Below are 27,707 nucleotides of genomic sequence, written 5' to 3'. Positions count from 1 at the left end.
CCGAAAGAACGAGGTATCACCTGCAACCTTATATACGCCAATCCCCGGTCTATTTCGTGGCAAATAGAACTTTTGCGCCGCTTGTCAAATGGCAATGTTCGTATTGATGGCTTAACAATAGGTGCTGGTGTTCCTTCCCTCACCGTGGCAAGCGAGTATATTGAGACATTGGGACTGCGACACATCAGCTTCAAGCCAGGGTCCGTGGCTGCAATACGAAAAGTAGTGGAAATTGCACGAGAACATCCTAATTTCCCAGTCATCTTACAATGGACAGGGGGACGCGGTGGTGGTCATCACTCGTTCGAGGATTTCCATGCCCCAATCATCGCAACATACGGAATAATCCGACAGGAGCCCAATGTCTACCTTGTTGCTGGGAGTGGCTTCGGAGATAGCGACAGTGTTTATCCTTATCTCACTGGTTCTTGGTCAGTAGCAATGGGGCACCCGGCAATGCCGTTTGATGGTATACTGCTAGGCAGTCGCATGATGGTGGCGAAGGAAGCCCATACCTCACCGGCGGTCAGGAGAATCATTGCTGCTACTCCAGGTGTGTCCGACAGCGAGTGGGAGAAGACGTATTCTGGACCAGCAGGAGGGGTAATTACCGTCACGTCTGAAATGGGTGAGCCCATTCACAAGATCGCCACCCGCGGTGTTTGTCTCTGGGCTGATATGGATAAGACTGTCTTCAGTCTTCCGCGGAGAGACAGGTTAGCATATCTGGCGCAACATCGTCGCTCGATTATTCAAAGGTTAAACGCCGATTTTGCGAAACCATGGTTTGGATGTAACTCCGATGGTGAGGCTGTCGATCTAGAAGATATGACCTACTTTGAGGTTCTGAAGAGATTGACGGCACTCATGTTTGTTCCCAAGAAACAGTGGATTGATGCATCCTATATTGAATTTACAATGACAATCGCTCAGCGTTGGCTCCAAAGATTACCATTCGACTCTGAAGCTGCGGCAAGCCTGACGATCAGCCTGCTCAGAAAGGCTCCAGATCGCTTTCTTGCGGTGTTCGCCGACGTTTGTCCGACTGCTAAAAGCGATCTTCTGAATCCCGAAGATATTTCGTTTTTCCTGATGCAATGCAAGATTCCGGGGCGAAAACCGGTGAATTTTATTCCAGCCCTTGATGATGACTTTGAGTTCTACTTCAAGAAGGACTCTCTGTGGCAGGCCGAAGACGTTGATGCGGTTCTAGATCAAGACGCGGAGAGAGTGTGCATACTACATGGTCCTGTTGCAGCCAGGTACTCGAGATTCGACAGCGAACCGGCTGGATATATTTTGGATTCCATAATTACTGGAGTTGCTGCCCGTTTACGCGAAGCCTCTACGGCAGAAGTGCTGCTTCCCAGACTGGAAAGGGGCCTCATCACGCCAACGTCGTGGTCGACGTTATCATTGACCGAAAGGGACACTGGTGAGGAAACATCGGATACTTCTATTACTTCCTTGTCAGATCTTATAGAAAATCACTCCCTCTCGTCAGGAGGTGTCGATAGCATCCCCGGGCCGAGTCATCCACTTTGGATGCGAGCCCTATTGGAGGATGATGTGGTGTTGCAGGGGAGATTGCGTCAGAAAAACCCTTTTCGGAATCTTATACAAGGTTCACCGAACACTGTGCTGAATTATAATCAGGACGCCTCAGAGTTAATGGTGACTGCGCAGGAGCCATACCACATATCGTCATTTATGAAAGCTGTTTGCCACGATGGCGTCGACATTCAGATTAATATTAGCTCGCCAAAGGGGCCAGAGCCTTTGAGGCTACTCTACAAATTCAGCGAGACGAATAATATCAGGTTAAGCGAGGTAATGGATAAGCGCAACGAGCGTATCAAGTCATTTTACAGCCTGTTATGGTTTGGCCATGACTGTGACACAAGCCAATCGCTCAACGGCGTCTTTTATGGGCCAGATATAACGTTGACCGAGGAGCTATTGGACGAATATAATGCAACTATAGGCCCGGCTTATAGCGATCACCGGCAGATGGTCCCTAGCACCGATGTCCTACCTATCAGCATGGGAATAATCATAGCCTGGGACGTTATATCGCGGCCACTAACACTTCGTCAGATTGGAGGCGATCTTCTACGCTTGGTTCACCGGTCGAACACGTTTGAGTACTGTTCTGGTACGCGCCTCCGACTCGGTGATCGCGTGAGTAGCATGTCGGAGGTCCAGGCGGTTTACGATGACGATGGGGGGAGGGTTGTCATAGTAGAAGCGCAGATCCTTCGGTCCAGAGTACCGGTCATGACAGTTACTTCGACTTTCCTGTTTCGCGGCTCCAAAGGCACGACTGTTCCTGCGTTCCGAAGAGCCAGAGAGCAGAAATGGACTTACGACGTGACGTCCGAATTCGAAGAATCCATACTCCTGAGCAGAAAATGGTTCAGACCGTGCGATCCTTCTCTACCTCTTGTCGGAAAATCCGTGATTTTCGATCTCAACAGCCTGGTCAAATACCATGACGATGGAAATATGGAGTTGCACGTCCAAGGCACTGCTATGTCTCAAACAACTGGACAACAACAAAAACTTGCGATCGTAGATTTCAAGAACACTTGCACTGGAAATCCAGTGCTGGACTTTCTCCAGCGCAGAGGGAAACTGGCAGAAGCCCGCACTGAGTTTGAGATTCCTGGCTGGGCCGGAAAGTCCACTATGGAGATCCAAATGCCTCCAAGCAACGAGCCGTACGCTCAACTTTCGAAAGACTTTAATCCCATTCATACGTCCCCCATTTTTTCCAGCTTGGCCGGGGTTCCTGGGACACTGTGTCACGGCATGTGTACCTCCGCCATTGCGGAGAGGGTCCTAGAGCATTTAGGGCTTGGAGGCGACCGCGAGAGACTCCGCCGGTTTGAGGCGAGGTTTACTGACATGGTGATGCCCCTAGAAAAGCTCGTTGTAGAGATCAAGCATACAGGAATGGTCGACGGCCGGATGTGTTTTAGCATTCTCGCCACACGGAAAGAAACTGACGAACGAGTGCTTGAGGGTGATGCGGAAGTAGAGCAGCCTAGGACAGCATATCTATTCACTGGCCAAGGAAGTCAGAGCAAAGGAATGGGCATGGACTTGTACAAGACGAGTTCAGTTGCAAAGGCTGTATGGGACGAGATTGACCAGCAACTTTACAATGCTTACGGTATGTTTTACTCAAAGTACTGGTCAATTCTTGCTAACCAATTAGGGTGGTCTGTCCTGGACATCGTGCAAAATAACCCAAAGTCCCTTACCATTCACTTTGGAGGTCCAAACGGTCGCAGAATCCGCCAAAAGTATCTCGATATTACTACAGAAGTCGTCCTTCCAAACGGAAAACGAGTCCAAAAGCCAGTATTCCCCGGACTCACACCGACATCCACATCCTACACGTTTAGGCATCCACGAGGGCTGCTTTACTCGACGCAGTTCGCCCAGCCGGCGATCCTACTATTCGAGGCCGCCGCGTTTGCCGAACTACGCGCCAAGGGCTACGTGTCACACGGCGCCGTGTATGCAGGGCATTCGCTCGGAGAATTTGGCGCCTTGTCCGCCTTGTCTCGGTCCGTTCCTACAGGGGCGTTGGTCGAGCTGGCATTCTACCGGGGATCGGTCATGCAGGCGTCCGTGGCAAGCGACAACGACGGAGGGACAACATACGGAATGGTTGCGATGAACCCGAAGAGGGTTGGGAAATGTAGGTATCAGGTTCCGTTTGGTCGTGATTCGAGAGCTAAGATTGTAGTCTTTACCCAAACTACGCTGGATCGCCTAGTTAGCCAGATCGCGGCCCAAAGCCAAGAACTGCTCGAGATCGTAAATTTCAATATCGAAGGGGAGCAGTACGTCTGCTCCGGAACAGTAAGTCGCCTCATCTGAACGAGGCTCAACTAACAATCAAAGGCCGCGAACTTGTACGTCCTTGGAAGATTGATCGACCAATTAGCGGAGGCACCTGACCGAGTTCGTCTGGCTGAAGAACAGAACGAACTACAACCTATCATCGACTCGCTTCTCACCAAGGCAAAAGCGCTTCCACGTCCAATCCAACTTCAGCGCGGAAAGGCGACGGTCCCACTAGAAGGAATCGACGTACCATTCCACTCAAGCCTTCTGCGGAACACGGTTGATCGGTTTAGGCAGTGTCTCTTGCGTCCCGGGTTCTTGGTGAACAATATCGACGTGGAGCAGCTAGTGGGCAAGTACATCCCAAACGTGATGGCGAGGCCTTTCTCGTTAGAGAGGGAATATATCCAGGAGGCGTATGAGTTGACGGGGAGTCCGATTCTGAAGGAGATGCTAGCTGAGGTGTGAGCTTTGCGGGCAATTCCGTAGATCAAAATGTGATTAGATTGAGATTTTATAGTATATTTCGGCTAGCCAAATTGATCATTATATCATATCTTTACTTCTAATATTATAGTAATGTCTAAAGCGGAGAAAAGTAACCGAAAAAGCCAAGTGAGGATCGTAATCCCAGCTAAGCCTAATTAGCAGCTTTGATACATCCTCTCCAATTCCGTCAACATTCCGTCAATATCAAAATCCCAGATCCGATGGGACCTCTCCTTGACATCCTTATATCCCTTCTCCAAGTCGGCCCCAATCTCCGGGTTAGACCACTCGTACGTTTCACAAACCTCGCGACTACTCCTGACAAGCCACTGGCTCCGCTCATACCGTACATCCGAGTACGCCTTCAGCGCCGCCGTCAGCGCATCGTCTTTCGTCTTTTGCTCAGAATAAATATCTCTAATAGCTTTATCGATCACTGTAATGAGTGCAAGAGCATCCTCAACGCCAATGCCTGCTCCCGCGCCATGGTGCGGCGAACTCGCATGGGCCGCGTCACCAGCTACACACACCAGCCCTTTGCCTTTGCCTGTCCCTGGAACAACAGAAGCATAGTAAGGAGCCGGGTGATCGAAATGGTCAAAGACTGCCCATTTATCAACCCATTCGCTGTCAACTTCCCCAAGGAGATCAATAATTTCTCTCACCGTTGGCCCCCAGCATCTAAACGCATCGACAATCTCCTCCTTCCGCGCCGGCTGCGTCATGCTCCTCTCGAGCGGCCATTCGTTAGGATCCGACACAAATGCAACCACATTCATGAGTTTCTGCTTTGCGACGGGGAAGGTGAGGAGGTGTGCGTTCGGCCCGCCGTACATGTGTTGGTTCAGTGCGAGGGACTTGCCGAGTCGTGAGATGGCGAGCGGCATGGGGATTAGGGCCCGGTAGGCGATTTTGTGGGTGTAATGGGGATATGAGACGGGATTGTCGACGCCGAAGAGGAGCTGGCGTACGCGGGACTTTAGCCCGTCAGTGCCAATCACTGCCCGGTATGTTAGAGTCAATAGAATAAGGATATTGCGTAGAAGGTTGGGGGCGAGGGATAGCCCTAATTAGGGCTAGAGGGGGGAAAGACCAATGCATACCAAGATCAGCTTCAGCACTCGAACCATCACTGAACATCATCTGCAACTTCCCTTCTTTCCCCTTCTCCCGTTCCAGTACACTATACCCCTCCAATCGCTTCCCCAGCACGACTACATCATCATCCAAGTGTTCCAGCACACCCCTCAGAAACTCCTGCCGATGACAGCCCTCAAAGCCCCTGCTCCCAGCATGCAACCGGTACACCTTCTTGCCCACCAAGTCTTGTCCTACTTCGACATCTCCTAGGCGATGGGTGTGCCCATCCACAAATTGCATATAGTTGTTCGGCCGTTCCGGATCCTCACCGTTGGCGGTTCCAACGGCAGTCGCACACCTCTCAAGCACTGGGTCGATCAGGGCGAGACATTTGCGCGCGTTGGCAGTAAATGCGATTCCGGCTCCAGGGGCACGCAGCATTGCGGATTGCTCGTAGACTCTTACATTGACCGGCAGGGGAAAGGCGTCTTTGCGTCTTGTGAGGCCCAGCGCGAGCACGGTGCCGATTATGCCGGCGCCGATGATGGCGATGGAGATTTGCTCGTTGGTGCCGTTGGCGGTTGGAGTTAATGCGGACATCCTGTCCCTGTTTCTGGCTTTGTCCCCTGGTTCTGGATGTGGTGGGATTGACTAGCTGCTGCTCTGGTCTGCTATTACGAAACTGGTTGCTTAAGCCGGCTACTAGCGGCCGCTTTGTGTCTTTTGTACCTTCTGGCCCGTGTCCGTGGCCTGTATCTGTGTTCAATCCCATTCTTGTCTGTATCTGTGCTCGAGTGAGGCCAAGTTTAGCCACCAGGGTTGTACCAAGTTTAGCCACCAGGGTTGTACCTTAGACTGTTTCTGCCCTACATCGTGTTTCGATCGAACCGACGGGGGTAGATGTGTGTTCCCGTTCCTGTGTACTTTGTAACTGTGCTGTATGTTTCACAGTGCAGATCTGTACTCTATCCCTAATCTCGCTCTGGAATCAGTTTCAGATCTAGACCCGTTTGCTTATACCATCTCTCCCTTTTTTCCGACATAGTACAAACCGTTGTCGTCGTCCTACGTATTCTCTTGTCGTCCTCCTCCCTTCACACTCCGACTCTCAGTCCAGTACTGCTCTCCACTCATTCTCTGCTATCTGCCTTTACCTCCTCATACTACCTCTATAGCACACAGAAGCAAGGCCAGACCAATGGCGTCCGAAATCACCATCATGGCCATCCCTGAAGAGTCTGACGAAAGGGAAGACTTCCTCTCTGGCCTTCGAAACACGGAGCCTCAGGCGCCGGCAGCATCGCACTCTAGCTCACCCAAAGACAATCCGCAGGAGAAAGACAGAAGGAATGAGGACATTCGCGATGTCGAAAACCAATCTAACGATGGCGACTCAGCACCAGACTACCAGACGTTCAAACTCACTTTCACCGGCCGGCTGATCTTCTGCGCGTTGGCGGTCCTCACTCTCATGGTCGCGCTGGATGGGACGAGTATCTCTGTTGCATTGCCGGTATTCCCCCTTTCAAGATACTCTTGTAGCCTCTGCTTATTGAGAAACGAGTAGGAGATGGCGTCTTCCCTCCAAGGTACCGCGATGCAAGCCTTCTGGAGCGGGACATCCTTCTTGCTATGCTCGACAGTCTTCCAGCCTACGACCGCCACCCTGTCCGACATCTTCGGTCGCCGGCCGATTATCCTAATCAGTCTGCTTTTCTTTTTCATTGGATCCTTGGTTGCGGGGATCGCAAATGACTTTACGCAGATCCTGGTCGGACGGTGTCTACAGGGCGTCGGGGGTGGCGGTATTGCGGTCCTTTCCGAAGTGGTCGTCACAGACCTGGTACCTCTCAGACTCAGAGGAAACTATTATGGGATCCTCTCGGCCATGTATAGTCTGGGGAGTGTGTTAGGTCCAATCTTGGGGGGCGGGTTCTCGGAGAATTATACGTGGGTGCGTTACCTTCCCAGGTCCTATCAATCTACCCCAAAGCAAGCTTGATATGCTTGATATACTAAGAAGGGTAAACACAGAGGTGGATCTTCTATATCAATCTTCCCTTCATTGGCATCTCGGCATTCCTGGTCATCTTCTTCTTTCGTCTCGAGAGGCCCTCCGGCTCGCTAAAGGCCAAACTCCGCAGAATTGATTACATTGGCACGACGCTCTTCATTTCGTCCCTTTCCTCGTTCCTAATCCCACTGACCTGGGGTGGAATAATGTACCCCTGGACCAGCTGGCACACTCTCGTCCCACTCTGCCTAGGGGCGGCAGGACTAGCCGTCTTCACGATGTACAGTATCAAAGCAACTGACCCAATGATCCCACGCTCTGTCTTTGGGAACCGGAGCGCAGTCATCGCTTTCATCACAAGCGGTCTACAAGGCCTCATCCTCTGGGGCGCCCTCTACTACCTCCCACTGTACTACCAAGCCGTCCGCGAATTCGGGCCAATACTCACGGGCGTTGCGTTGTTCCCGCAGACATTCACTGTAGCGCCGAGCGCAATCGTTTGCGGCGTGCTTGTCACGATAACAGGACGGTATCGATGGGGACTATGGGTCGGCTGGGCCCTTTCGATCCTCGGCCTTGGGCTGTTAACACTGCTAGACCGACATACCAGTACAGTGGCGTGGATATTCCTTAATATCCCCTCTGGCCTGGGGCTAGGCTTCCTCACGGCAGCGATCGTCTGCACGGTGCAGGCATCAGCAACAAACAAGAACCTTACCGTGGCCGTCGCAATGGTCGTGTTCTTTCGCGCATTCGGGCAAGCCGTGGGGATCGCCGTTGGCGGGGTCATTTTCCAGAACCGCATGCGTCACGAGCTGCTGAAGTACAGCGAATGGAGAGCCACCGCAGAGGAACTCAGTCGCGACGCGGCAGCGCTTGTAACGGTCATTCAGGGTATGCATAGTGAAGAAGAAGCGAGCGGGAAGAATGATCTCCAGATGGCGTACACGGATAGTCTGCGGATCATCTGGGCATTCATGGCGGGTGTTGCAGGGGTGGGCCTGATTCTGAGTCTGTGGGTGAAGAAGTATGATCTCAATCGGGCGCTAAGGACAGAGCAGGGAGTCAAAGAGAGGTAATAAGTGGTCTCCTAAATGGAGTCATTGGAGTTAGGGCTAAGGTCATTGCGAGAGGTCGATCTATTGCCGGCACGGGTTGAGAGGGGGGAGGCACTGTATCATAGTACTATGCAAACTAGAAAACAGGTCAAGATTATCTCTTAAGCACTGATGAGCCGTATGAGAGCTGCAGGTCTTGCGAGTATGTAGATGGTATTAAATTATTGTGAATGATGTAAACGCTGATCAGCTTGTTTAATTATCTATGGGTCCATGGCCCAAAGAATGCAGCCATAACCCAGGACCGAACCATTTCTGTTTCTCATATGCCATCATTATTCGTAAGTTCATCAAAGAGATTACTACCCCCAAGCAACCACCTTCTTCTTCCACTCCGGATCCTTCGCTAACCCTTCCACCTCCCATCCCCTCAGGCAGACGACCGCATCCAGCCCTCCATCACCACTACCTCCCTCTCCCTCTGTCCCCATATTAGGGCCAAGGTACATACCCCCAGGCAACGGTCCAAACGTCGGCCTCCTAACAAATCTTGGTTTACCCAAAACCGTCCCAAAGCTGGGCACATCCACATGCGCAACGGAGCTGACACTCAAGTCCGTAAGGGGATTGAATCCTGCCGCATAGAGGATCCTGGATTTATCATCTGTCCGAAAGAGAAGAGTCGCGTAGGCAGAGATTGCCTGCGGCTCTGTGTGCTCTCTCAGACACTTGCGGAGAAGAGACGAAATGTGCGAGAGGGATGTGCGTGGGCAAATGAGCGTCGAAAGCGGGAGACGCAGGTTCGAGGTGCGGACCATGTGGCCCATGTATGCATACCCTGGATTCAGGCCCATGGCTCTGCGGAGGTCTGCGGCACGGGTCAGTTGGGTCATTGCTCCTTCTTCTCCTCTTGTCTGGCTGTGCTCTGCGCGGATGATAGAGAGTCTCCGCCAGCAGAACGCTGTCAGGGCGTCATTGACCGAGACGCTGCTGATGCCGTCAACGAAATCGTTTGGTTGGCTCATCGCCTCGTCATGGATCTCTCGCAGCGCGGCTGGGGAGAAATGCACCAGGGTCCATTTATACTCGTCCAGGATCTCCCGTGTCAACGGGGGCGGCCGATCCGTCGTAAAGATACCCATCTCTTCCGGGAGGACCTGATCCTCTGGAAGAAGCGGGATAAGGTTTCTCCTGTCGATATTGCCCATTGCAACTTCAGCGTCTGGTATACTGGCCGTTGGATCATGCATAAACCTCGACAGCAGATGCGCAATGTAGAAGATCCCCGTAGCATCGACGATATTGTGCTGCGCGGCAAGCGTGAGAAGGAGCCCATCGTTGATCAACGAGGCCTGGATCTCCAGCACCGGTGCAGAGGACTCTGCATAGACGCGCGGAAACGCAGGGCGGGGTGGCGCCACCAGTGGACCTGGAAGCATGGCCGGGGGTGCCTTTGCGGAGCTGAGGGTTGCATAGTCTGGTAAGATAGAAGAGAGGTCTTTGACGTGTAGTATCTGGTGGACTCTGTCTGAAGGGTCGCCTTCAGGGAGAACGACACTGAATGTACCCGAGTGACCGGGGTGGGGAACCTGGTGGACCACGGCCCCAGACAAAAAGGCGAACGTGGCCAGTAGGCGTCTGGTGGAGCATTGGAGAGCCTCAAGGACGGGCTGGCGCTGGGAGTTTACCAGGGGAAAGACGAGGAGGATGTGAGTGTAGCTCTTCAGCAGAGGGAGCTGGCCGAGGAGGTCTTGGAAGGACATGGTTACTATGCCGTGAATATGCTTGAGATCTATGGTATATAACTTACGGTCCGCCCTGCACGAAATCTACGGGATACACGAGCGACGGCACGGGAACGTGAAACGCCCACGAGTGTCACTTATCTAGACGAGGTTGTGTACATGTAATGGCTTCAAGTAACCGATCTACACCGATTTTAGGGTGGCGTGTTGATCAGGCATTAGTGCCGATGACTATAGCCACTAGTATCCCGCTGTAGGCTTACCCACCCAGCCAAGGATTCAAGCTGAAAAGAAAAAAAGAAAAGGAATCCGAGGGCTCTTCATCAGATCGGTGAACTAGTCTCACGTCTCGTCCTAGGGCAGTTCAGACAAGGTGAGCGAACTGAGCTACGGGGCCTGAGAGCTGCAAGTATGCAAGTGATCTGGCCGTCAGCACTTAACCCTTTAGCAATGAGAACAATATTCCCCGACAATCCTCATCCATTTCACAACCTCAAGGAGTCCGAGCTCCGATCGACATTGCATGGTAGTCGGCAGACGACCTGGTTGACCTCTGAACTCAAGGCTGCGCACAGGGGAGCCAGGCTAGAATGGCGCAGAGCTTAGACTGTCGATCATGAGGTCATGTCCGATTTGTCCTCAATCTTCACCCGAGATGTCCGGCTTTTGCTAGCAGGCAAACAAGGTGTGACGCTTGTAGAACGGCAAGGATTGACTCGAAGTATACAGCGGAAGCGATCATGGACATGATTGTCGGGACGCCCAGACTGAGATCCTTGATTATTTTGCCAGTCAAACTTGCACCTTCAATGGACAACGCACCGTCGGTTAATGTTCCCTCCTATTTTCTGCAGAACAAGACGATTGTCAGGCCCGCAGCGGGCGACCCCGAGTACGGTGGCGTAGTTACCAAGAAGATCCACCGAGTGGCTGGCTGAGGGCTCACCGGCCAGCGCGCCCTCGAAGCTCTGGGAAGGAAACGAGCTGACTCCAATTGATCGATCAGATCGGGGCGCAGTTGTTAGTGTGCTCCTCATCGTTGTAGCCAAAGGGCATCTCCCTCTCCTGACTATTCCTAGTCAATGGAAAGGTTTCCTGCAAACCGAATGCGGCCGGTTGAGATCTCAATGGCTCCGCTCACCGACATGAACCGGGTCGCAGCATCGCAGCGTCACAGCATCGCATTCCCAGTATCCCAGCTGTTCCGCACCCATGCAGCCATTGGTGACCTTCCACTACCGCTGAGGCTTCCATCCTGAACTCAGCAGGAACCCGTTCGAGGCACAGTCGCCTTGTGTTGGCCGCGACAGTCTGCAGCCTGCAGCCCAGTGGCCACTATCACAGCGCGGCCTGTCCGATCGGCTACAGTACACGTTGACCAACAGCCAGCCTGTCGGTGCTCTGCTCAGTCCCCATCTGTTCCATCCTATGCATTTCCGCATAATGCTGGAGGTTGATTCCCTGTTATCGGATTGGCTGCTATTTGCGAGGAAAACATGTCCTTCCAGAGCTTAGCACGATAGCTCGTATTTCTGCCTTGTTGCCCTGGATCCCTGAAGGACCGGTCGGAAAAAGAAACGAAGCACTATTGCAGATTTCTCCATCCGATCGGGCCTCTACCCACTACCAATTTCTCGATTTCAATGCGCACGACTCACGAGGTTGCACCCACACCCTCCAGGGTCCTCTATAAGTCTCGTGCAAGGGACCGAGTCCTTGACTCCTCGCTGCGTCTTGGAGAAAAGACCGCCCAGATGTTCAACCCCGAAATGAAGGCCGAATCCCTCAACCCGACCCCGCCCATCACCGTCACCTCTCGCCAGCGACCGGGGTCCGCCTGCGAGGAGTGTCGTCGACGGAAGGTCCGCTGTGACCGCCAACGACCGCAGTGCCAGGTCTGCTACGAAGGCGGGCTCGACTGCAAGATCAGCACAACGAGACTTCCTCGAGGGCCGCGGAAGGGTCAGCTACGGACACTGCGAACTCGCATCGGTAGGTTGCTGAACGTGAAATCCTCCAAGATTCTAGCTGAGCGAGTAGCCGCCCTCGAGCGCTGTCTGGCCGACCGGCATCCCGAAATCGATCGGCAAATGCACGCCCTGCTAGAGGGTGCGGGGGCCGAATACGACTCGGAGGATTCCAGCCGCGGTCACAATCGGTCGAGGGACGGTACAGAATCACCCAGAGACAGACGAGAAGGCACGAAATCCCAATCACACGATTTGCCGCGATCGGAACTCGTCACCGAGCTCATGCGAGCTGACCTGTAAGTCCTGGCCTGCTAAGAATTTCCCGACGACGCTGAGCAACAGTGATCAACTATACTTCGATCGCGTCCACCCGTTTGCCCCTATATTGCAGCGATGGCGATACCACGTCTGGTCCCAGCAGCAGCAGAAGAGCGATGGCCAGGTTTGTCTGCAGCACGCGATGTGGACAGTCGCGGCCTCGCTTTCGGCGCAATTTCGCTCCCTCCGCAACCCCCTCTACCAAGAGACAAGACGGATGCTTGACATGCTGGACTCCCAAAACTCATACCCGCGCCCGGAGGCAAGCGGAGGCATTGAGCACGCGCAGGCTTGGGTCTTGGTCTGCATCTACGAATACATGCAGCTATCACCGCTGCAAGCGTGGATGAGTGCGGGCAGATGCTGCCGTCTTGTGTTGGGAATGCGATTGTACGAGTTGGATGACCCGAACAGCCCGGTGATGATGGCAAAAGACGAGGAGACATCCCTGATTGACTGGACGGGGCTTGAAGAACGACGACGGACCTTCTGGATGGCTTATTCGCTCGATCGATTCATCAGTTTCCACAATGGCCTGCCCTTCACACTGAATGAACAATTAGTATGTTGCCCCAAGTCCAGATAGGTGACGGCACAACTGACTGTGTAGATCGCAACCCGTCTCCCTGGCCCGGAAGAAGATTTCCAAGCTGGAAACCCCGTGGTAACCCAGTATCTCCCTGAAGCGATGACGAGGACGAGCAATGACCCCATTCAGCCCATCTCGTCCTTCAGCGAGTGTATCGTTCTCGCGACAATATGCGGGCGGGCTCTCGCACATAGACAAAAGGTGGCGGTAGAGCAGCTGAGCATCACCGGCGATGTCACAGCCTTCGAAGGTTTCTGGTCACGACATCAGTGGCTGCACGAGATGCTCAATTCCCGCATCCGAATGCTCTCGGCATGCCCGCAGGTCGATCCAATGTTGATGTTCGCTCGTATAGTCGCCCAGACCATGGTTCTTTTTCTGCATAGCGTGCTTGAGTCGATTACTTGGAAGACTGGCGATCATCTCCTAGGAATAATCGAGTATGAGCGACTGTGCGTGATGGCCGCACATGAGGTAGTGAACCTGGTTAAGTTGCAAGGCCAGCTTGGATACTTCAAGGTGCTTTAGCCCTCCTACTTCAGTACAGCAGGCGACTAACGGGTCAGGTTCATCCATTAACACCAATTCCGCTGATGATGTGTACCGAATTCTTCGCGGGACACAGCTATCTCGATGCAGGGTTCGATGGCATGCTGCAAGAGGTACTGACTTGTCTTCAGGATCTCGACCGGGTTAAAAACGCATCCCATAGTCCACAGGCCTCGATGTCAGCAGCTGCTCCTATATAATGTTTCACCGTTGATTCCATTGCTTTTAATGTCACGTAACGACGTCGCATGGTTTTGTATGGCGTTTTTAAGAAGGGATCTGGGAGGGTGTCTGCTGAAGAGAAATGCAGTTTCTGAAATACAATCAAATCCTTTTTTTCGAGGCTACAACAAAACATACTGCCTGTAGTCATGTCTAAATATGCGTTAGCTTGTTTCTCGGCTTCTGGCCCCTATTTTTACCAGCTAATCAAGCCGGAGTTAGCCAATTCTTTGAAAGAATACTCCGAACAATTACTCCAGCGCAGGGCAGAGAGCGACAAGCAGGAGTCCGGAGAAAATTGCGGGCCCGTTTCAACGAGCTATTCCGAAGCTGCCTGTCGTGTCTGGCGCCGTACAAGACGTTAACAATGCCAACAATAGCTGCTGTGGAACATAGTTCCAGACAGGGCGACAACAGTGGTATACCGTGTAACGCTAAGAGAAACTCCGGATGTACAGCAAAGTCTCGGTGAGAGGTGGACCTACCGAAAATCAAACCACGACTCCAGAATTGCCATGCATATCCGCCGTTAGGGATGATCCTTGCCATTCAAAGCCCTATAAAGACATGGTTGAAGTTCCACCGCTTCATCCCCATCTCCAGTTGTAGAACGCGCAGTGCAGTGCTTACTTGCAAGCGTTGTTGATCTGTAAGCAAACAAATAAGCGTGAAGCTGCCGAAAATATATGAGTATAGAATAGCCGACATGTATTTCGACAAGAGATTCAAGCCAGTTACGGTTCAGTTCGTGGCCAGTCAGATATGGTTACGCCGGCAGCCAGCCAAGACCCTCCTGCCATTCCAGCCGGGCAGGAAGCCAGTGCGACTGCTGCCATGGAAGTGAATGGCAAAGACACTGCGGAGCAAGAGCGTAACGTTGTCCTTCTATTTGGCTGCCAATGGCTCACGTTCACTGCATCCGACTTCCGCCAGCTCCGAAAAACTGTCCTCGATAATCCTGGACATCACTGGATGCTCGATGTTCTAAGCGAGTTACCAGGCTACTACCGCGCTGCTGCCGGAACTAATTGTGTCCCATCCTTGCGGGCGATCAGAGGAGAAGAGGACCTTCGGGAGTTGGAAAGGTGGTTTCGATGCGATGATCTATCCACAGCCAAATTTCCACTGTGCTATACACAGCTCGCGCCGTTGCTCATGATGACTCATTTTGTGCAGTATTCACAGTGGCTGAAGATGCAGCCAAATGGAAGGAACCCTGTGGTGGAAATTGTCGGATTTTGTATCGGACTCCTGAGCAGTATTGCAGTGTCTGCGGCGAGGACGGGCAACCTGAGGATGTACGGCTCTGTTGCAATTCGTTTAGCCATGTTATTAGGGGCAATGGGAGATTTACAACAAGCCGAGGAAGAGTATACGTCTCTAGCAATTGGGTGGAAGCGTCCTGAATTAGAGGGGGGGGTGGAAGGCTTGCTCGAAAAATACCCGGGGGTATGTATGGCCTTCATTGTTGCCGACTGAACAAGCACTGACGGAACAGTCATATATTACCGTTCAATATGACGAGAACAGGGCAACGATAATGACTCCTCGGCGGGGTGTCGCTGCCCTGCAACAAACTCTCCAGTCTGCTGGATTTTCAGCCAACGCGGTTGAGTTCAATGGCCGATATCACTGGCCAGGCCACGAAAAGAGCCTGACCCCATTGATTCATCTCTGCAATACTCATTCCGGTCTTCAACTTCCTGACGCATCGGAGCTGCTCCACCCTCCGCGTGCAAACAGCACTGCAGAACCGGTTCGTTCGGGCTGCCTCCACCAGCTAGTCCTCCGCGCTGTCCTTGCTCAACAGTGTCTGTGGCACAAGACTTTCTCTGCCGTATACCGAGAACATCTCACCATACCCAGCTCTATAGTTGTCGAGTTCGGGCCGGAACGATGCGTTCCCCCGACACTGTTTCGCCGTCTTCCCCAACGCATCGTCCACTTCGCTGATGTAGAGCTCCCGGCCACCATAAGCCGCGACCACGAGCTAGCCACGAGGCCACCGGCCGAAACCGACATAGCCATAGTCGGTATGGCCTGCCGTGTTGCGGGCGCTGACGACCTTGACGAATTCTGGGATCTTTTGTGCTCTGGCGAGTCACAGCACCGCGAGATGCCACGAGAAAGATACGCAAACTACGAGACTCCTTGGCGCCCTGAGGCGAGTCAACGCTCATGGTTCGGTAATTTTGTCCGCGATATCGATGCCTTTGACCACAAGTTCTTCAGGAAATCGCCGCGGGAAGCGATGTCACAGGATCCCCAGCAACGGCTCATGCTTCAAGTCGCCTATCAGGCGCTGGAGTCAGCCGGCTACTTTTCCCAACCATCCCGGGGAAAGGATATAGGATGTTTCATTGCAACCTGTACAGTGGACTACGAACACAACGTAAATTGCCATCCAGCTTCCGCCTATGCAGCGACAGGGCTGTTGAGAAGCTTCCTAGCCGGAAAACTCTCACATCACTTTGGGTGGCGAGGCCCCTCACTATGTGTTGATACGGCGTGTTCTGGCTCTGCTGTAGCATTGCATCATGCATGTCAGGCAATACTGAGCGGCGATTGTACGGCCGCCCTAGTGGGCGGTGCCAATGCCATCACTAGTCCTCTAGCATATGATAATCTCGCAGGGGCATCATTTCTTTCGCCTACAGGTCCATGTAAGCCATTCGACGCGAAGGCTGACGGCTATTGTCGCGGTGAAGGGTTTGCAGCGATCTATATCAAAAAGTTATCACACGCAATTGCACAGGGAGATCAGGTCCTTGCAACCATTGCAAGTACAGCTGTGGAACAGAATGACAACTGTACACCTATTGTTGTGCCTGACACTGCTTCGTTGGCTGGTCTGTTTAAGAAGGTAACGCAACGTGCGCATCTTCACCCAAGGGACATCAGTATCGTCGAAGCCCATGGAACAGGCACTCAAGCTGGGGATCCGGCTGAGTATGAGAGCGTGCGGGATGTGCTAGGTGGTCCGAGAAGGGTAGGGAATCTCGCTTTGGGCTCTGTAAAAGGGCTGGTCGGGCACACTGAAGGTGTATCCGGAATGATTGCCCTGTGCAAGGTTGTCCTGATGATCCTGAACGGACAGATCCCTCCTCAACCCGGGTTCAATTCTCTGAATCCGCATATCAGGGCCATGCCAGACGACCATATCGAGATAGGAACAAGAGTCAAACCTTGGGAAGTTGGATTTCGCGCAGCGCTGATAAACAACTATGGAGCTTGTGGGTCTAATGCGTCAATGGTCATCACACAGGGACCGCGAAAGAATGAAGTTCAAGAACGGGGCATTCATGCAGAAAATGTTGCGCTGCCGTTTCGCTTGTGCGGTTTGGACAAGGCCCGTCTGCAAGCATATGTGGCACGTTTGCGGAGGTTCCTCTCTCGCCCAGAGCGAGACATGTCATTTGTTAATATTGCGTTCAACCTCACGCGAAAATCGAACCCGGCCTTGGAGTGCCAGTGCGTCTTCCAAGCCCGATCAGAGCCGGAACTTAAAGACATCCTGACAGGTCTGGAGAAAGGGGATAATAAACATTTAATTCAAGTGAAGAAACCCAAACGCCCACTGGTGCTGTGTTTTGGAGGACAAGTAGGGAGAAGTATCGGACTCGACCGCACATTCTATAACGCATTCCCTTTATTCAAACATCATCTCGACTCCTGTGATGATATTCTTAAAGCGAATGGGGGTTCAAGCATCTACCCCGGTATATTTTCAACGGCCCCCGTACTGGATATTGTGCAGCTCCACACGCAGCTTTTTGCATTGCAGTATGCTTGCGCTCGCAGCTGGATGGATTGTGGAGTGGAGGTCACAGCGGTTATAGGCCACAGTTTCGGCGAGCTAACAGCCTTGTGTATTTCTGGCGCGCTGTCTCTACCAGACGCCTTGACTCTCATCATGCGCCGTGCTATTCTAATCCGTGACAAATGGGGTGCTGACCCGGGTGCTATGCTTGCCGTAGAAGGAGACAGGTCTAGCTTGGAGAGACACCTTGAATCGTCCTCCGCAGACATAGCCTGCTTTAATGGCCCTCGAAGTTTTACCGTCGCAGGGCCGACCTCGGTTGTTGACTTCCTTCAGGAAGAACTGGGGGCTGATTCCGCATTTCGACTAAAGCGCCTTGAGGTCACGAATGCTTTCCATTCCACCCTGGTGGACCCGTTGCTTCCTGCACTCGCAAGTGCCATAGATGGTCTAGCTCTTAACACCGCAACTATTCCGATCGAGCGTGCTACTGAGCACCAAGCAGCAGATACCATACCGTTGAGCATCGTGGCAGACCATCTCCGTCAGCCTGTTTATTTCAATAATGCTGTACAGCGCCTCGCTGCACGTCACGGCCCGGCTATTTGGCTTGAGGCAGGTTCCAACTCCACGATTACTTCGCTAGCACGGAGAGCGCTTGATTTGGGCGTATCTGGCAACACTTTCCATTCAGTGAATGTAACATCCACGTCGGCATTGATGAACATCACAGATGTCACGGTCGGGCTCTGGAGGGATAATGTGCCTTGCACATTCTGGGGTTATCACGCTCGCCAAACTAGAGAATATGCTCCCCTTTTGCTGCCACCTTACCAGTTTGAAAGATCGCGACACTGGATGGAAAATAAGCCCCTTCCCTTGAAATATAGCCAGGCGCAAGCGGTTATGAAAGGTGAGAAGGAAGAGCCTCTTTTTTCATTTATCGGTTACGAAGACCCTGCCCGTCAGTTGAGTAAATACCTCATCCATACGGACCATCCAAACTATGTTGCAGCCGTCTCCGGGCATACAGCCGCGAAGACCGCCCCAATCGCACCCGCAACTCTGCTGCTTGATTATGCAGTCGAGCTGCTCAGATCTCTTCCCAACAACCAAGGGAAAATACCCAGAGTGTATGATGTCAGCAGTGATGCGCCACTACTGCTAGATTCAAGCCGCGAGGTGTGGATCGAGGTTTCCGCTGAAGATGATAAAAGGACTTGGGTCTTAAGGTTTCAGAGTCAGACAAAAGGGGGTCAATATGATTCCCGGCTTCTACATTGTACAGCACATATATCGATGCATGACGTCCGCAGCTCTAGGTTACAAACCAAGTTCACACAGTACGCAAGGCTAGTCAGCCACGCCAGGTGTGCCGAGCTCCTCACAGACCCAGAAGTTGATGATATCCTGCAGGGCCGAAATGTGTATCGGTCATTCGCAGAAATAGTGGAGTATTCTGAGCAGTATCAGGGTGTGCAAAGGCTAGTTGGGAAAGGTAGAGAAAGCGCCGGTCGAGTTGTCAAATCATATGCTGGGAAAACATGGGCAGATGCCTTTCTGTGTGACTCGTTCAGCCAGTGTGCTGGGTTTTGGGTGAATTGCATGACCGACAGAGCTGAAGACGAAGTTTATATCGCGAGTGGAATTGAGCAGTGGATGCGTACGCCATTATACGCGGATATGGCGACTGCTAGGCCGGATACCTGGCATGTGTGGGCTCGTCACCAGCGGTCTGAGGGATTGTATACAAGCGACGTCTTTGTGTTCACGCCTGATGGAGAGCTGGTGGAGATGTTTCTCGGCTTGCGGTATTCGCGCGTGGCAAAGAGCCTGTTTATCCACCTACTTCGTGGTTCCACGCTGAAAGTTGAGTGCAGGGCAAAAGATACTTCTAACCAAGAAAACCATTTAACGAAGGATCTGGTCGGTCATGTTAAGGCTGTTGTGGCCGAGATCTGCGCGGTGGAGCCCAGCGAGATACAGGATGATAGTCATCTAGCCGACGCGGGCGTTGATTCGCTGATGGCAATGGAGCTTGCCCGCGAATTAGAGGTTGCCTTCAAATGCACAATAGCTGTGGAGGCGCTCGTTGAGGCAGAGACATTTCTTGATCTTTTGCAGGCGGTTCAAAGTGCACTGGGAGAGACGTATGAAGACTCCAGCGTCTGCAGTGGCAACCAGTGCAGCGCAACTGACGAGGCCACCGAATTCCCTAGCACTAGAGGGTCAATTACAAGTGTATCCGATACGGCAGACTTGGTAATACCGCTTGATGGAGTACTGGATGCTCTGGCTGAAACCAAAGGACTGACCGATCAGTTCCTAGCGGACAACAAATGCAGTGGTCGTCTTCTCGACTTCACTCCTTTGTTGGTCGAAATGTGCGTTGTATTGACACTGGAAGCATTGGAGGAGTTGGGGAGCAACATCCGATCTGCTCGTGCAAACGACCTCCTCCCACGCATTGAATTTGATGCGCAGCACGGCCCGCTAGTCGAGTACCTATACGGGCGACTAGTGGAGGCGGGACTGATAAAACTTGACGGATCGACAGTCATCCGCACGGAGATCTGCGCTCCAACGGAATCCAGCAGTACACTTCTCCACAAGATCGAATGTGAGTACCCAGAATACGGGGGTGCAAGTAAACTCACCTTCTACACTGGCAGTAGACTTGCCTCGGTTCTGCGCGGGGAGCAGGACGGGCTGCAGCTCATCTTCGGCACACCAGAGGGCCAGCGGCTTGTATCGTGGATGTACGGCGATGAGCCGCATAATGTCGCAGGTTACAAGCTAATGGGAGAGTTCATCCGACGACTTGTCGACAAGCTGCCTCCCGCCGCAGCCAGAGAAGGGATGGCCCTGAGAATTCTTGAAATGGGTGCAGGCACAGGTGGTGGCACGAAGTGGTTGCTTCCTCTGCTGGCAGCGCTTCCAATCCCAGTAGAATATACCTTTAGCGACATATCCCCCGCATTTCTAGCTCAGGCACGACGCAAATTTCGCGACTATCAGTTTGTCCGGTACTGCGTGCATGATATCGAAAAACCGCCATCAGAGGACCTAGGAAAATACCATATCATCATGGCGAGCAATGCGGTCCATGCGACCTCAAATCTGCGAGTGTCCACGGGTAATATGCGACAGGCCCTGCGACCGGATGGCGTGTTGATGTTGCTAGAGATGACCAGGCCGGTTTTTGCGATAGACCTGGTATTCGGGTTATTTCGTGGCTGGTGGGTTTTCAACGATGGACGGACGCATGCGATTACCAACGAGCGGCGGTGGAAAGACGACCTGCAAGCGGTAGGATACGGCCACATCGATTGGACGGACGGCAAATCCAATGAGGTCGGCGTCCAGCGTGTAATCTTTGCTACTGCGGGAGGAGAGCAACGTTACCCGGTCTCGTCCCAAGAGGATGCCGCGAGACTGCGGACAGTGGAGGAGTATGTTAACCAACACACCGCAGGCTTCACAATGCCAGCATTGCCGCCACGGATCAGAGCTCCAGCTAACCATGCTTGTGTTTTAGTCACCGGGGCCACAGGAAGCCTTGGTAGCCACTTGGTTGCACGCCTCGTACAGCTTCCGAATGTTCAGTCTGTTATCTGTCTGAACCGGGTAAGCCGAATGGAGCCGCGGGTCCGACAAAAGGAAGCACTGACGGCGCGGGGCCTATCTCTTGGGTCAGCAGAAGAGGCCAAATTAGTGGCCATGGAGACTGACACGACAAACGATCGTATGGGGCTCTCCATTGAGCAGTGCACGTACCTTCAAGAAAACGTAACTCATATAGTTCACAACGCTTGGCCCATGAACGGTGCGGCACCTCTGTCGAAGTTCGAGGGACAGTTCCGCACGCTGCGGAATTTGATCGATCTGGCTAAATGCATTGCCATTGCTCAACGACACCCAGTCCGTTTCCAGTTCGTATCCTCGATTGGTACGGTCAATGGAGGTGGAGCGCTGGAAGAATGTACGCGGATTGAACAGGTGATGAGCAACGGGTATAACGAGGCGAAGTTCGTCTGCGAGCGAATGATTCACGAGACACTGCAGCGGTATCCGGCAATATTCCAGGCAACGATTGTACGGCCAGGCCAGATTTCTGGATCCAAGGAAACAGGGTACTGGAACACGGCCGAGCATTTTCCGGCCATGGTGAAGTCGTCCCAGAGCCTTGGTGTTTTCCCTTTACTGGCGGGGCGGTTGGGGTGGACGCCAGTAGATGTAGCAGCTCGTATTATCGCCGAACTGCTGCTGGACGAGGAAGTCCCCGAGGGAATCTATCACGTCGACCATCCTACAGGTCAGAACTGGACCACTGTTGTAGACGTGCTCGCCGGGGAGCTGGAAGCCACCGAGATATCGTTCAAAGATTGGATTCAGCGAGTCAGAAACCGCGGTGGCAGCAGGGAGAATCCAGCAGGGTTTATGGCAGACTGGCTAGAGACGAATTTCGAAAGGATGTCGTGTCAGGGACCGCTAGACACAAGGGTCGCAAGAAAACATTCCAGGACGTTGAGGGAGATGGAAAGAGGGGGAGAGGAGGAGCACGTGAGGCGGGTTGTCCGCAGTTGGAAGGAGCGCGGTTTCTTAACACAAGCACAGACCAGACAGGGCATCCAATGAGGGTCAAGCTGTTGAGACAGCAGAAGAGTGGAAATAAGCAATCAAATCAATCAAATGAGCATGAAGGTAGTTGAGAGAATTAGCATTAACATTGAGTATACTATAAATGGTATAATGTAAACAAAAGAAAATGATCGAGGTCGACCGGTCGTAGTATGAATAATATATACATATATATATGTAAAAGAAGTCCCCTTCACCCACTATGTCGTTCCCGCTGGGGGAACTCTTGGGAATCCGCTACCTCGTGCGTGATCTCGATCGTCGTCTCTTGATACACTCCGTGACCCGTATAATTGACCATCTCGACATCCCCACTGCCATTCCGACCGCCCTTTACAATCTCCTCGGTCGAATCATCGCGATCATCCTGGACCGTCTCATTCAATGTTTGCATTCCCTTTCGGAACCGACCTCGTTTCCTATCACGCCCTCCAGTCGTGGACGTAACTTGCGTATGGTACGTATGTGAGCCCGAGTAGGCGTATCGAGCATACGGGCCGTCCGACTGACTCAGGTCCGTATCGAGCAGCAACTGCCGCCTCGTAAGCGTGTAGACGGCCGCGTCCGCCAGACCGGACAAGGCCATGAGTGATCCAGCAGCGGCAAAGTATTGGCGACTGGGGATGACATGGCGCGCGCTGGACATTCGGCCGGCGGCCAGCGGGAGCGAGAGCAGGACATAGGCGAAGGGGTAGATGACCATGTAGATAACGACACGGTTGAGCCGTTTCAGGCTGTCCTGGTGGTTGGGCCGCAGCTTTGCAGCGTGCATCATCCGGCGGCGCAGGTAGAAGAACATCATGCCGTAGAGCACCACGGTGCCGAACTCGGCGAGGAAAATCCAGAGGTAGTGGCCCCAGAGACGCTCATTTTCATGCTCAGGACTCAGCCAGCACTAACCGGGATATGCTGGTTAGTATTTGTAACGGTATTTGCAACGGTAGCAGCGAGCGGGGGAGTAGAAGCAAGGGGGGCGGGGCGGGTGAACCTACCCAGGCAGCCTCGGAAATGACAAACGTCTTGGGCCCGTAAAGTCCGACGGCGATGAAACCTAGTACTAGGATAAATGCCCACAGTCCAATCACACAGGCCACGAACGCCCTGAACGACAACTGGCGGCCTCGCAGGACGACGGCACCGGTATGCATGGCAATCGCGATAACAAACAACCCACTTCCCGGATCGGCCGTCTGGATCCACCAACCTTGGAGGACACATGCGGCACTTGGATAGTAGACGGCGCCCTTGCTCACCCAGTGCAGACAGAGCAGGAACGCGGTCGCCTGTTGGAGATCGACCAGCAGGAGCTGGTAGATGAGCACAACGTACTGGTTTTTCGCGAGAGGTCGTTTGTAGTAGCGTTTCCAGAAGATAAAGCGGTAGGTCAAGAACGAGAGGAGACTGAGCGTTGCAATGAACGAGATGAGGCCGCAGATGCCCATAGCGATGAAACCGGCCTTGGTCGAGCCGTCGAGGGTCTCGACAGCATGGGATTGCCGGGGGACGAGGTGGTGCTCGCCATCCAGGCCATGGTCGCTCCGAAGCAGCAGGATGGCTCTGTAGAGCGCAGCCATGGTTGCGGGATGCGGCGTTGTTGGAGAGTTTGGACGGTGGCAGTATTCAACGCACGGCGGCAAGTCAATCCCGTCCCTGGTGAAACGGCCAGTGCATGGCGTCTTCAGTATTTAAAAAAGAAAATACACTAGATCACCGGCAAGCCTGCATTCTGGAACCGGGTACGGCGTGGCCACTTTGCACGCTTTTCGCCGCCATCGTGGGGCATTGGCCAAAGCTTAATTAGCGTCCAAGACCCTGTCAGCGACAACTCCTCCTTGCAGTAGTCCAGCGATAGTCTCACAGTAGTCAGGGCCCACAAGTTCGATGGCCGCTGATACGATACCAATCGCGTGGCGACCCGCCGATCACAATCCCTCCCTCACTAGGAGCCCCAACGACTCTCCACTCATCCGGATCTAGACTGTGCACGGCAGATCAGACGGACAACGTCCGGTGCGGACTGAGCTATGAACAAATGAACGAGCGATTATATGGAGCCCAGGCAGTGGGCGCAAGTATGTGAGAAAGACGGCCAAGGGCAAGGGGCGAGAGGGAGCGAGCAGCTGCTACTGTTGGTATGGAGAGCTGTGCGTCCGTGATCGTGCATAGTCGGTACCATATCCAGGGTATGTTTCAAACAACATCCAATGACTGCGTCCCGGTCGGGGGGAAGATGAGCGTCCTGCCCTCTGCATCTGGCATTTGGCCCGTGATATCTCGATGTCGAGCTTGACTCGAGCTCGACATCGAGTTCTGGGCATGGCAAGATCAGCTTTCGTCAGGCTGCGTCTACTCCACCCGTTCCCCAGACTAGTTCCAAGGTAGTGGTAACAGACCGCTCGTCATTGGCTGAGTTGACTATATCCCGACACGTAATCTGCGAATCACAACAGTATCGTTCGTCGAGTCTGGAGAACCATAAGTACTCTCAACGTAGAGGACCCGCCTCAAGTAAAAGCAAGAATGGCCTTGTCCTGGACAAGGCACTGATTGTCGTTAATGTGACTGACTCGTGAAGAGAAAACTACCAGACCTGGTTTAGCAGTCGGAATAGAGCGACTCCTAAAACCGAACAGACCACTCAGTGGGCCCAGCACGAGATGTTTTTCCCCGAATGCTGTGTGGTCCCATTCCGAGATTTACCCACGATCGCTTTGATTTGCAAATAGGAGTCTTTCTATAGTCCTCCGCGGAGTTCCTCTATCAGTGGTGCGATTGAATCGACACTAGTTCTGGATAGAAGCTGATCAGAATACGGGGGACCAGCCAACCAACAGGCCTACTGGCTCCGTACTTCGCACTTCTGGACATACCTCCGTGCCACTAGGCCTATACAAGCAGGTCAGTCCTCACCAAGCCCTTGAAGATCCGGTTCAGGGGGAATGCCGGAAGCTTAACCTAGAGCACCAACTACTCTGAGTAGATACGAAGTATTGATGTGCTCCATATTTAGAGCTAGGCACTGCGAGGAATCTGCCGTCCGGTCGGAAAAGCAAGGCGCAAGACGAAAGGAGAAGCTACTGAATAAGGCGACGGACGGGTCTGACTATGGCGGAGCTTAGTGAGCTTAGTACACCAGTTGGGTTGCAGTAGTGTGCCCCTAACCTGCTTGTAGCCCTGCCCACACAGTCCGGTTAGCCGGCCTGGCCATTAGTTGCATACAAAATGGCTACTGAGTCAGGTGGGCTTGGGCTACAGTGGACTAAATAAGCAGACTAAATGCAGGTTTACTGCTCTGAGTAAATGCAGGCCAAACGATCTATACAGGCCCCGTCCTTCGCTGAGCCCGACGCCACGGTTGATGGCGCACTGCCCTACTCGTGCCCTAAGCCACGATAGGAGCCTGGCTGCCAGAGCGCAGCGACCCTCGTGGACCTCGGACCGTAGACCTCGGACCGATAATCGGAAGAATCGCGTATCCCTGATTAAATACCGACTGTCAAAGTCCATTGAAATCGGCGCCACCCCGCCAAGGACCAATGGACGAGATCTGAGCTTGCGTGCTGCTACATACGCCGCATATCTGGAGATCAAAATTAGCTATAATTTCCGCAAAGCATACCTTTACGGTGATAGCAACGAACCTTGCAAAAAAATTGGCCACCGCCTTGCGAGTCATAAAATCATCACCCTGACTAGACTCCTCGAACCATGGTTCCCGGGCTCCGCCTGTCACAGACCATCTCCAGCTAGATCAACATCGCACGTCGCCATCGCCAAGGTCGTTAGAATTTGCTTGTCCATCTTGGCCAACGGCTTCTGTTCCGTTTCACCGAGAATCAAGGTTTTTCTCTCCTGCTCTATCGGAAAATTCTATAAGCAAAGAAAGTCAGCGTTGTAATAACGCACGTGCCGGCGTAATCTACTCTCTAGCTCAGACTTCTGGGAGATGCCCCTCAATATACTCCGTCGAGCGGGGACAGGGGACCAGGGAGCCGGAGGAGCTCCTGAAAAGGATAAGAGCGAGGCAGATTGCGAAGATGTGGCATTGCCAGTCGCGAAGGGGGGTTGGATGCAGTGATCTACGCGCCCGGGGCTGTTTGCCGGATCTAAGCTGCGCTAAGTCGGTGTGCCTTTGTAGTTGCATATGCAATAATTCAAGACATTTATATACTAATATTGACTACGTGTAGTGGCCTTTCTAGTGTGCAACCACGTTGGGAGTATGTATCGAACTTCCCACTCAGCCAAAAAGGGCTAACCCTCCTTGGAGAGCTAAGTTCTGACTAATATACTGGTTGTCAGTATGCTTGCCTGGGCACGTGCTCTCACAATTATGTGTCAACGGAGGTTCCTCCTTACTAATCAATGTTCAGCACCTCGCTCGTTTACTTGTCTGTTTGATGTTTTACACTGCATGGCAAGGATATCTCCCGTTCATCGAGAACCTTCTTTTTAAGCCTTCGAAAAGGTATAAATTGCCTATACAGATCGTAGTTAGGAGATCAAGACCTTCAATTCAATCATTTTTCATAGATATTGATTACATAACCAAATTTGACGCTAGCAACCACCTCACTAGCCCATATTATGATAAAACCCAATGGTCTGATCTGCCGGGTCTATCCTATATATATAACCGCTTTGCCCATGTCAGAATTTTCACTGGAATGACCATTTACTTGATATTTATGAATAAATCTAGCTGCCTTGCTGCGTAGACAGGGAATTTATAAGGGAATGGTATAGCCTGCAGTATTTCTGGATATTCATAGACTCTATTCCTTTCCCTTCCCCTTAAAAATAAGACCTTCGCAAGGCGCTCGGATCAATGTTTATGCGGACAGCTGAAGCGCTTGGACAGCTGCCGGCGAGATGCCTAGCCAATGTAATGGCACAGGTCTTATTTGCTAGTATATCATTGACAATAAACAAACCGGAACGAATGCTTGAGGAGCTAGGCAGCTGACAAACTCTGGGAGCTATATGGTGGTCCGCCGCTGGACTGCTATCGATTGGTATCGACGGCGTAGCTGATCTGACTAGGCCTCGCCATAGCCCTGGGCGGCCCGTCGTGGGCTGAGCCCTAGCCCGCCCATGGGCGGGCTTTGGGCGCACCCTCCCTGCCCGCCGGGCTACTATGGGCGGCACTTGCCTGCCCGCCGGGCTGAAACGGGCGCCCGCGGGCTGTTAAACAAGTCAAACACGCCAAGGCTCGTGGTCTGCATTATTTATGCTAGTTTTGCTCTGTATTTTTGTGTATCACGAATTCAGGATTATATATGTCACGAGCTAGAGTTGATGATACCAACAAGTAGTATTGAACTAAACCAATTGCTCTATGTTCTATACCTAGTAATATACATATTGGTCATCATCCTTTCTAGAACATTTCCTTCCTGACAGACGTAGTTGAG

General features: G+C 52.7%; 7 protein-coding genes across 7 annotated transcripts; 4 read left to right on the top strand and 3 right to left on the bottom strand.

Annotated features, from left to right (window-relative positions):
- The first annotated feature begins 476 nt into the window (after positions 1-476).
- Positions 477-4,416, top strand: BDW70DRAFT_141823 (acyl transferase domain-containing protein). Its single transcript, XM_073737835.1, has 4 exons — positions 477-3,175; positions 3,221-3,709; positions 3,758-3,873; positions 3,916-4,416. The coding sequence occupies exons 1-4, from the start codon at positions 490-492 to the stop codon at positions 4,324-4,326; spliced, it is 3,702 nt and encodes a 1,233-aa protein (XP_073593177.1). The 5' UTR covers positions 477-489; the 3' UTR covers positions 4,327-4,416.
- An 86-nt stretch (positions 4,417-4,502) lies between these two features.
- BDW70DRAFT_170368 (uncharacterized protein) lies at positions 4,503-6,027 on the bottom strand (the record flags this gene model as incomplete). Its single annotated transcript, XM_073742905.1, has 2 exons — positions 4,503-5,347; positions 5,451-6,027. The coding sequence occupies 2 exons, from the start codon at positions 6,025-6,027 to the stop codon at positions 4,503-4,505; spliced, it is 1,422 nt and encodes a 473-aa protein (XP_073593176.1).
- Positions 6,028-6,646: 619 nt separating this feature from the next.
- Positions 6,647-8,520, top strand: BDW70DRAFT_170367 (major facilitator superfamily domain-containing protein; the record flags this gene model as incomplete). The annotated part of the gene is made up of 3 exons (XM_073742904.1): positions 6,647-6,940; positions 6,995-7,381; positions 7,462-8,520. 3 exons carry the CDS (start codon positions 6,647-6,649, stop codon positions 8,518-8,520), a joined length of 1,740 nt encoding a protein of 579 aa, XP_073593175.1.
- A 341-nt stretch (positions 8,521-8,861) lies between these two features.
- Positions 8,862-10,281, bottom strand: BDW70DRAFT_170365 (uncharacterized protein; the record flags this gene model as incomplete). Its single annotated transcript, XM_073742903.1, has 1 exon — positions 8,862-10,281. Exon 1 carries the CDS (start codon positions 10,260-10,262, stop codon positions 8,862-8,864), a length of 1,401 nt encoding a protein of 466 aa, XP_073593174.1. The 5' UTR covers positions 10,263-10,281.
- A 2,003-nt stretch (positions 10,282-12,284) lies between these two features.
- Positions 12,285-14,045, top strand: BDW70DRAFT_141816 (fungal specific transcription factor domain-containing protein). The gene is made up of 3 exons (XM_073737834.1): positions 12,285-12,510; positions 12,557-13,094; positions 13,143-14,045. The coding sequence occupies exons 1-3, from the start codon at positions 12,335-12,337 to the stop codon at positions 13,647-13,649; spliced, it is 1,221 nt and encodes a 406-aa protein (XP_073593173.1). The 5' UTR covers positions 12,285-12,334; the 3' UTR covers positions 13,650-14,045.
- A 609-nt stretch (positions 14,046-14,654) lies between these two features.
- BDW70DRAFT_162617 (uncharacterized protein) lies at positions 14,655-22,290 on the top strand (the record flags this gene model as incomplete). The annotated part of the gene is made up of 2 exons (XM_073741157.1): positions 14,655-15,341; positions 15,391-22,290. The coding sequence occupies 2 exons, from the start codon at positions 14,655-14,657 to the stop codon at positions 22,288-22,290; spliced, it is 7,587 nt and encodes a 2,528-aa protein (XP_073593172.1).
- A 169-nt stretch (positions 22,291-22,459) lies between these two features.
- Positions 22,460-24,141, bottom strand: gprD. The gene is made up of 2 exons (XM_073745319.1): positions 23,286-24,141; positions 22,460-23,188 (listed from the first exon to the last, which is right to left on the bottom strand). The coding sequence occupies exons 1-2, from the start codon at positions 23,865-23,867 to the stop codon at positions 22,487-22,489; spliced, it is 1,284 nt and encodes a 427-aa protein (XP_073593171.1). The 5' UTR covers positions 23,868-24,141; the 3' UTR covers positions 22,460-22,486.
- Between the last annotated feature and the right edge of the window lie 3,566 nt (positions 24,142-27,707).

The sequence above is a fragment of the Aspergillus foveolatus genome (assembly GCF_047715535.1).
Source record: "Aspergillus foveolatus strain CBS 279.81 unplaced genomic scaffold BDW70scaffold_53, whole genome shotgun sequence".
Lineage (NCBI taxonomy): Eukaryota > Fungi > Ascomycota > Eurotiomycetes > Eurotiales > Aspergillaceae > Aspergillus > Aspergillus foveolatus.
This window is presented reverse-complemented; position numbering and strand designations above follow the sequence as displayed.

What these genes read in the sequence shown, in the direction of transcription:
- BDW70DRAFT_141823 (XM_073737835.1), top strand. Translation starts at nt 490, where the DNA reads ATGATGGTGGCGAAGGAAGCCCATACCTCACCGGCGGTCAGGAGAATC. An exon ending in GCAACTTTACAATGCTTACG is followed by an intron (nt 3,176 to 3,220) that starts GTATGTTTTACT and finishes CTAACCAATTAG; the next exon opens with GGTGGTCTGTCCTGGACATC. An exon ending in AGTACGTCTGCTCCGGAACA is followed by an intron (nt 3,874 to 3,915) that starts GTAAGTCGCCTC and finishes TAACAATCAAAG; the next exon opens with GCCGCGAACTTGTACGTCCT.
- BDW70DRAFT_141816 (XM_073737834.1), top strand. Translation starts at nt 12,335, where the DNA reads ATGCACGCCCTGCTAGAGGGTGCGGGGGCCGAATACGACTCGGAGGAT. An exon ending in GAGCTCATGCGAGCTGACCT is followed by an intron (nt 12,511 to 12,556) that starts GTAAGTCCTGGC and finishes GCTGAGCAACAG; the next exon opens with TGATCAACTATACTTCGATC. An exon ending in TCACACTGAATGAACAATTA is followed by an intron (nt 13,095 to 13,142) that starts GTATGTTGCCCC and finishes CTGACTGTGTAG; the next exon opens with ATCGCAACCCGTCTCCCTGG.
- gprD (XM_073745319.1), bottom strand. Translation starts at nt 23,867, where the DNA reads ATGGCTGCGCTCTACAGAGCCATCCTGCTGCTTCGGAGCGACCATGGC. An exon ending in TCATTTCCGAGGCTGCCTGG is followed by an intron (nt 23,189 to 23,285) that starts GTAGGTTCACCC and finishes TATCCCGGTTAG; the next exon opens with TGCTGGCTGAGTCCTGAGCA.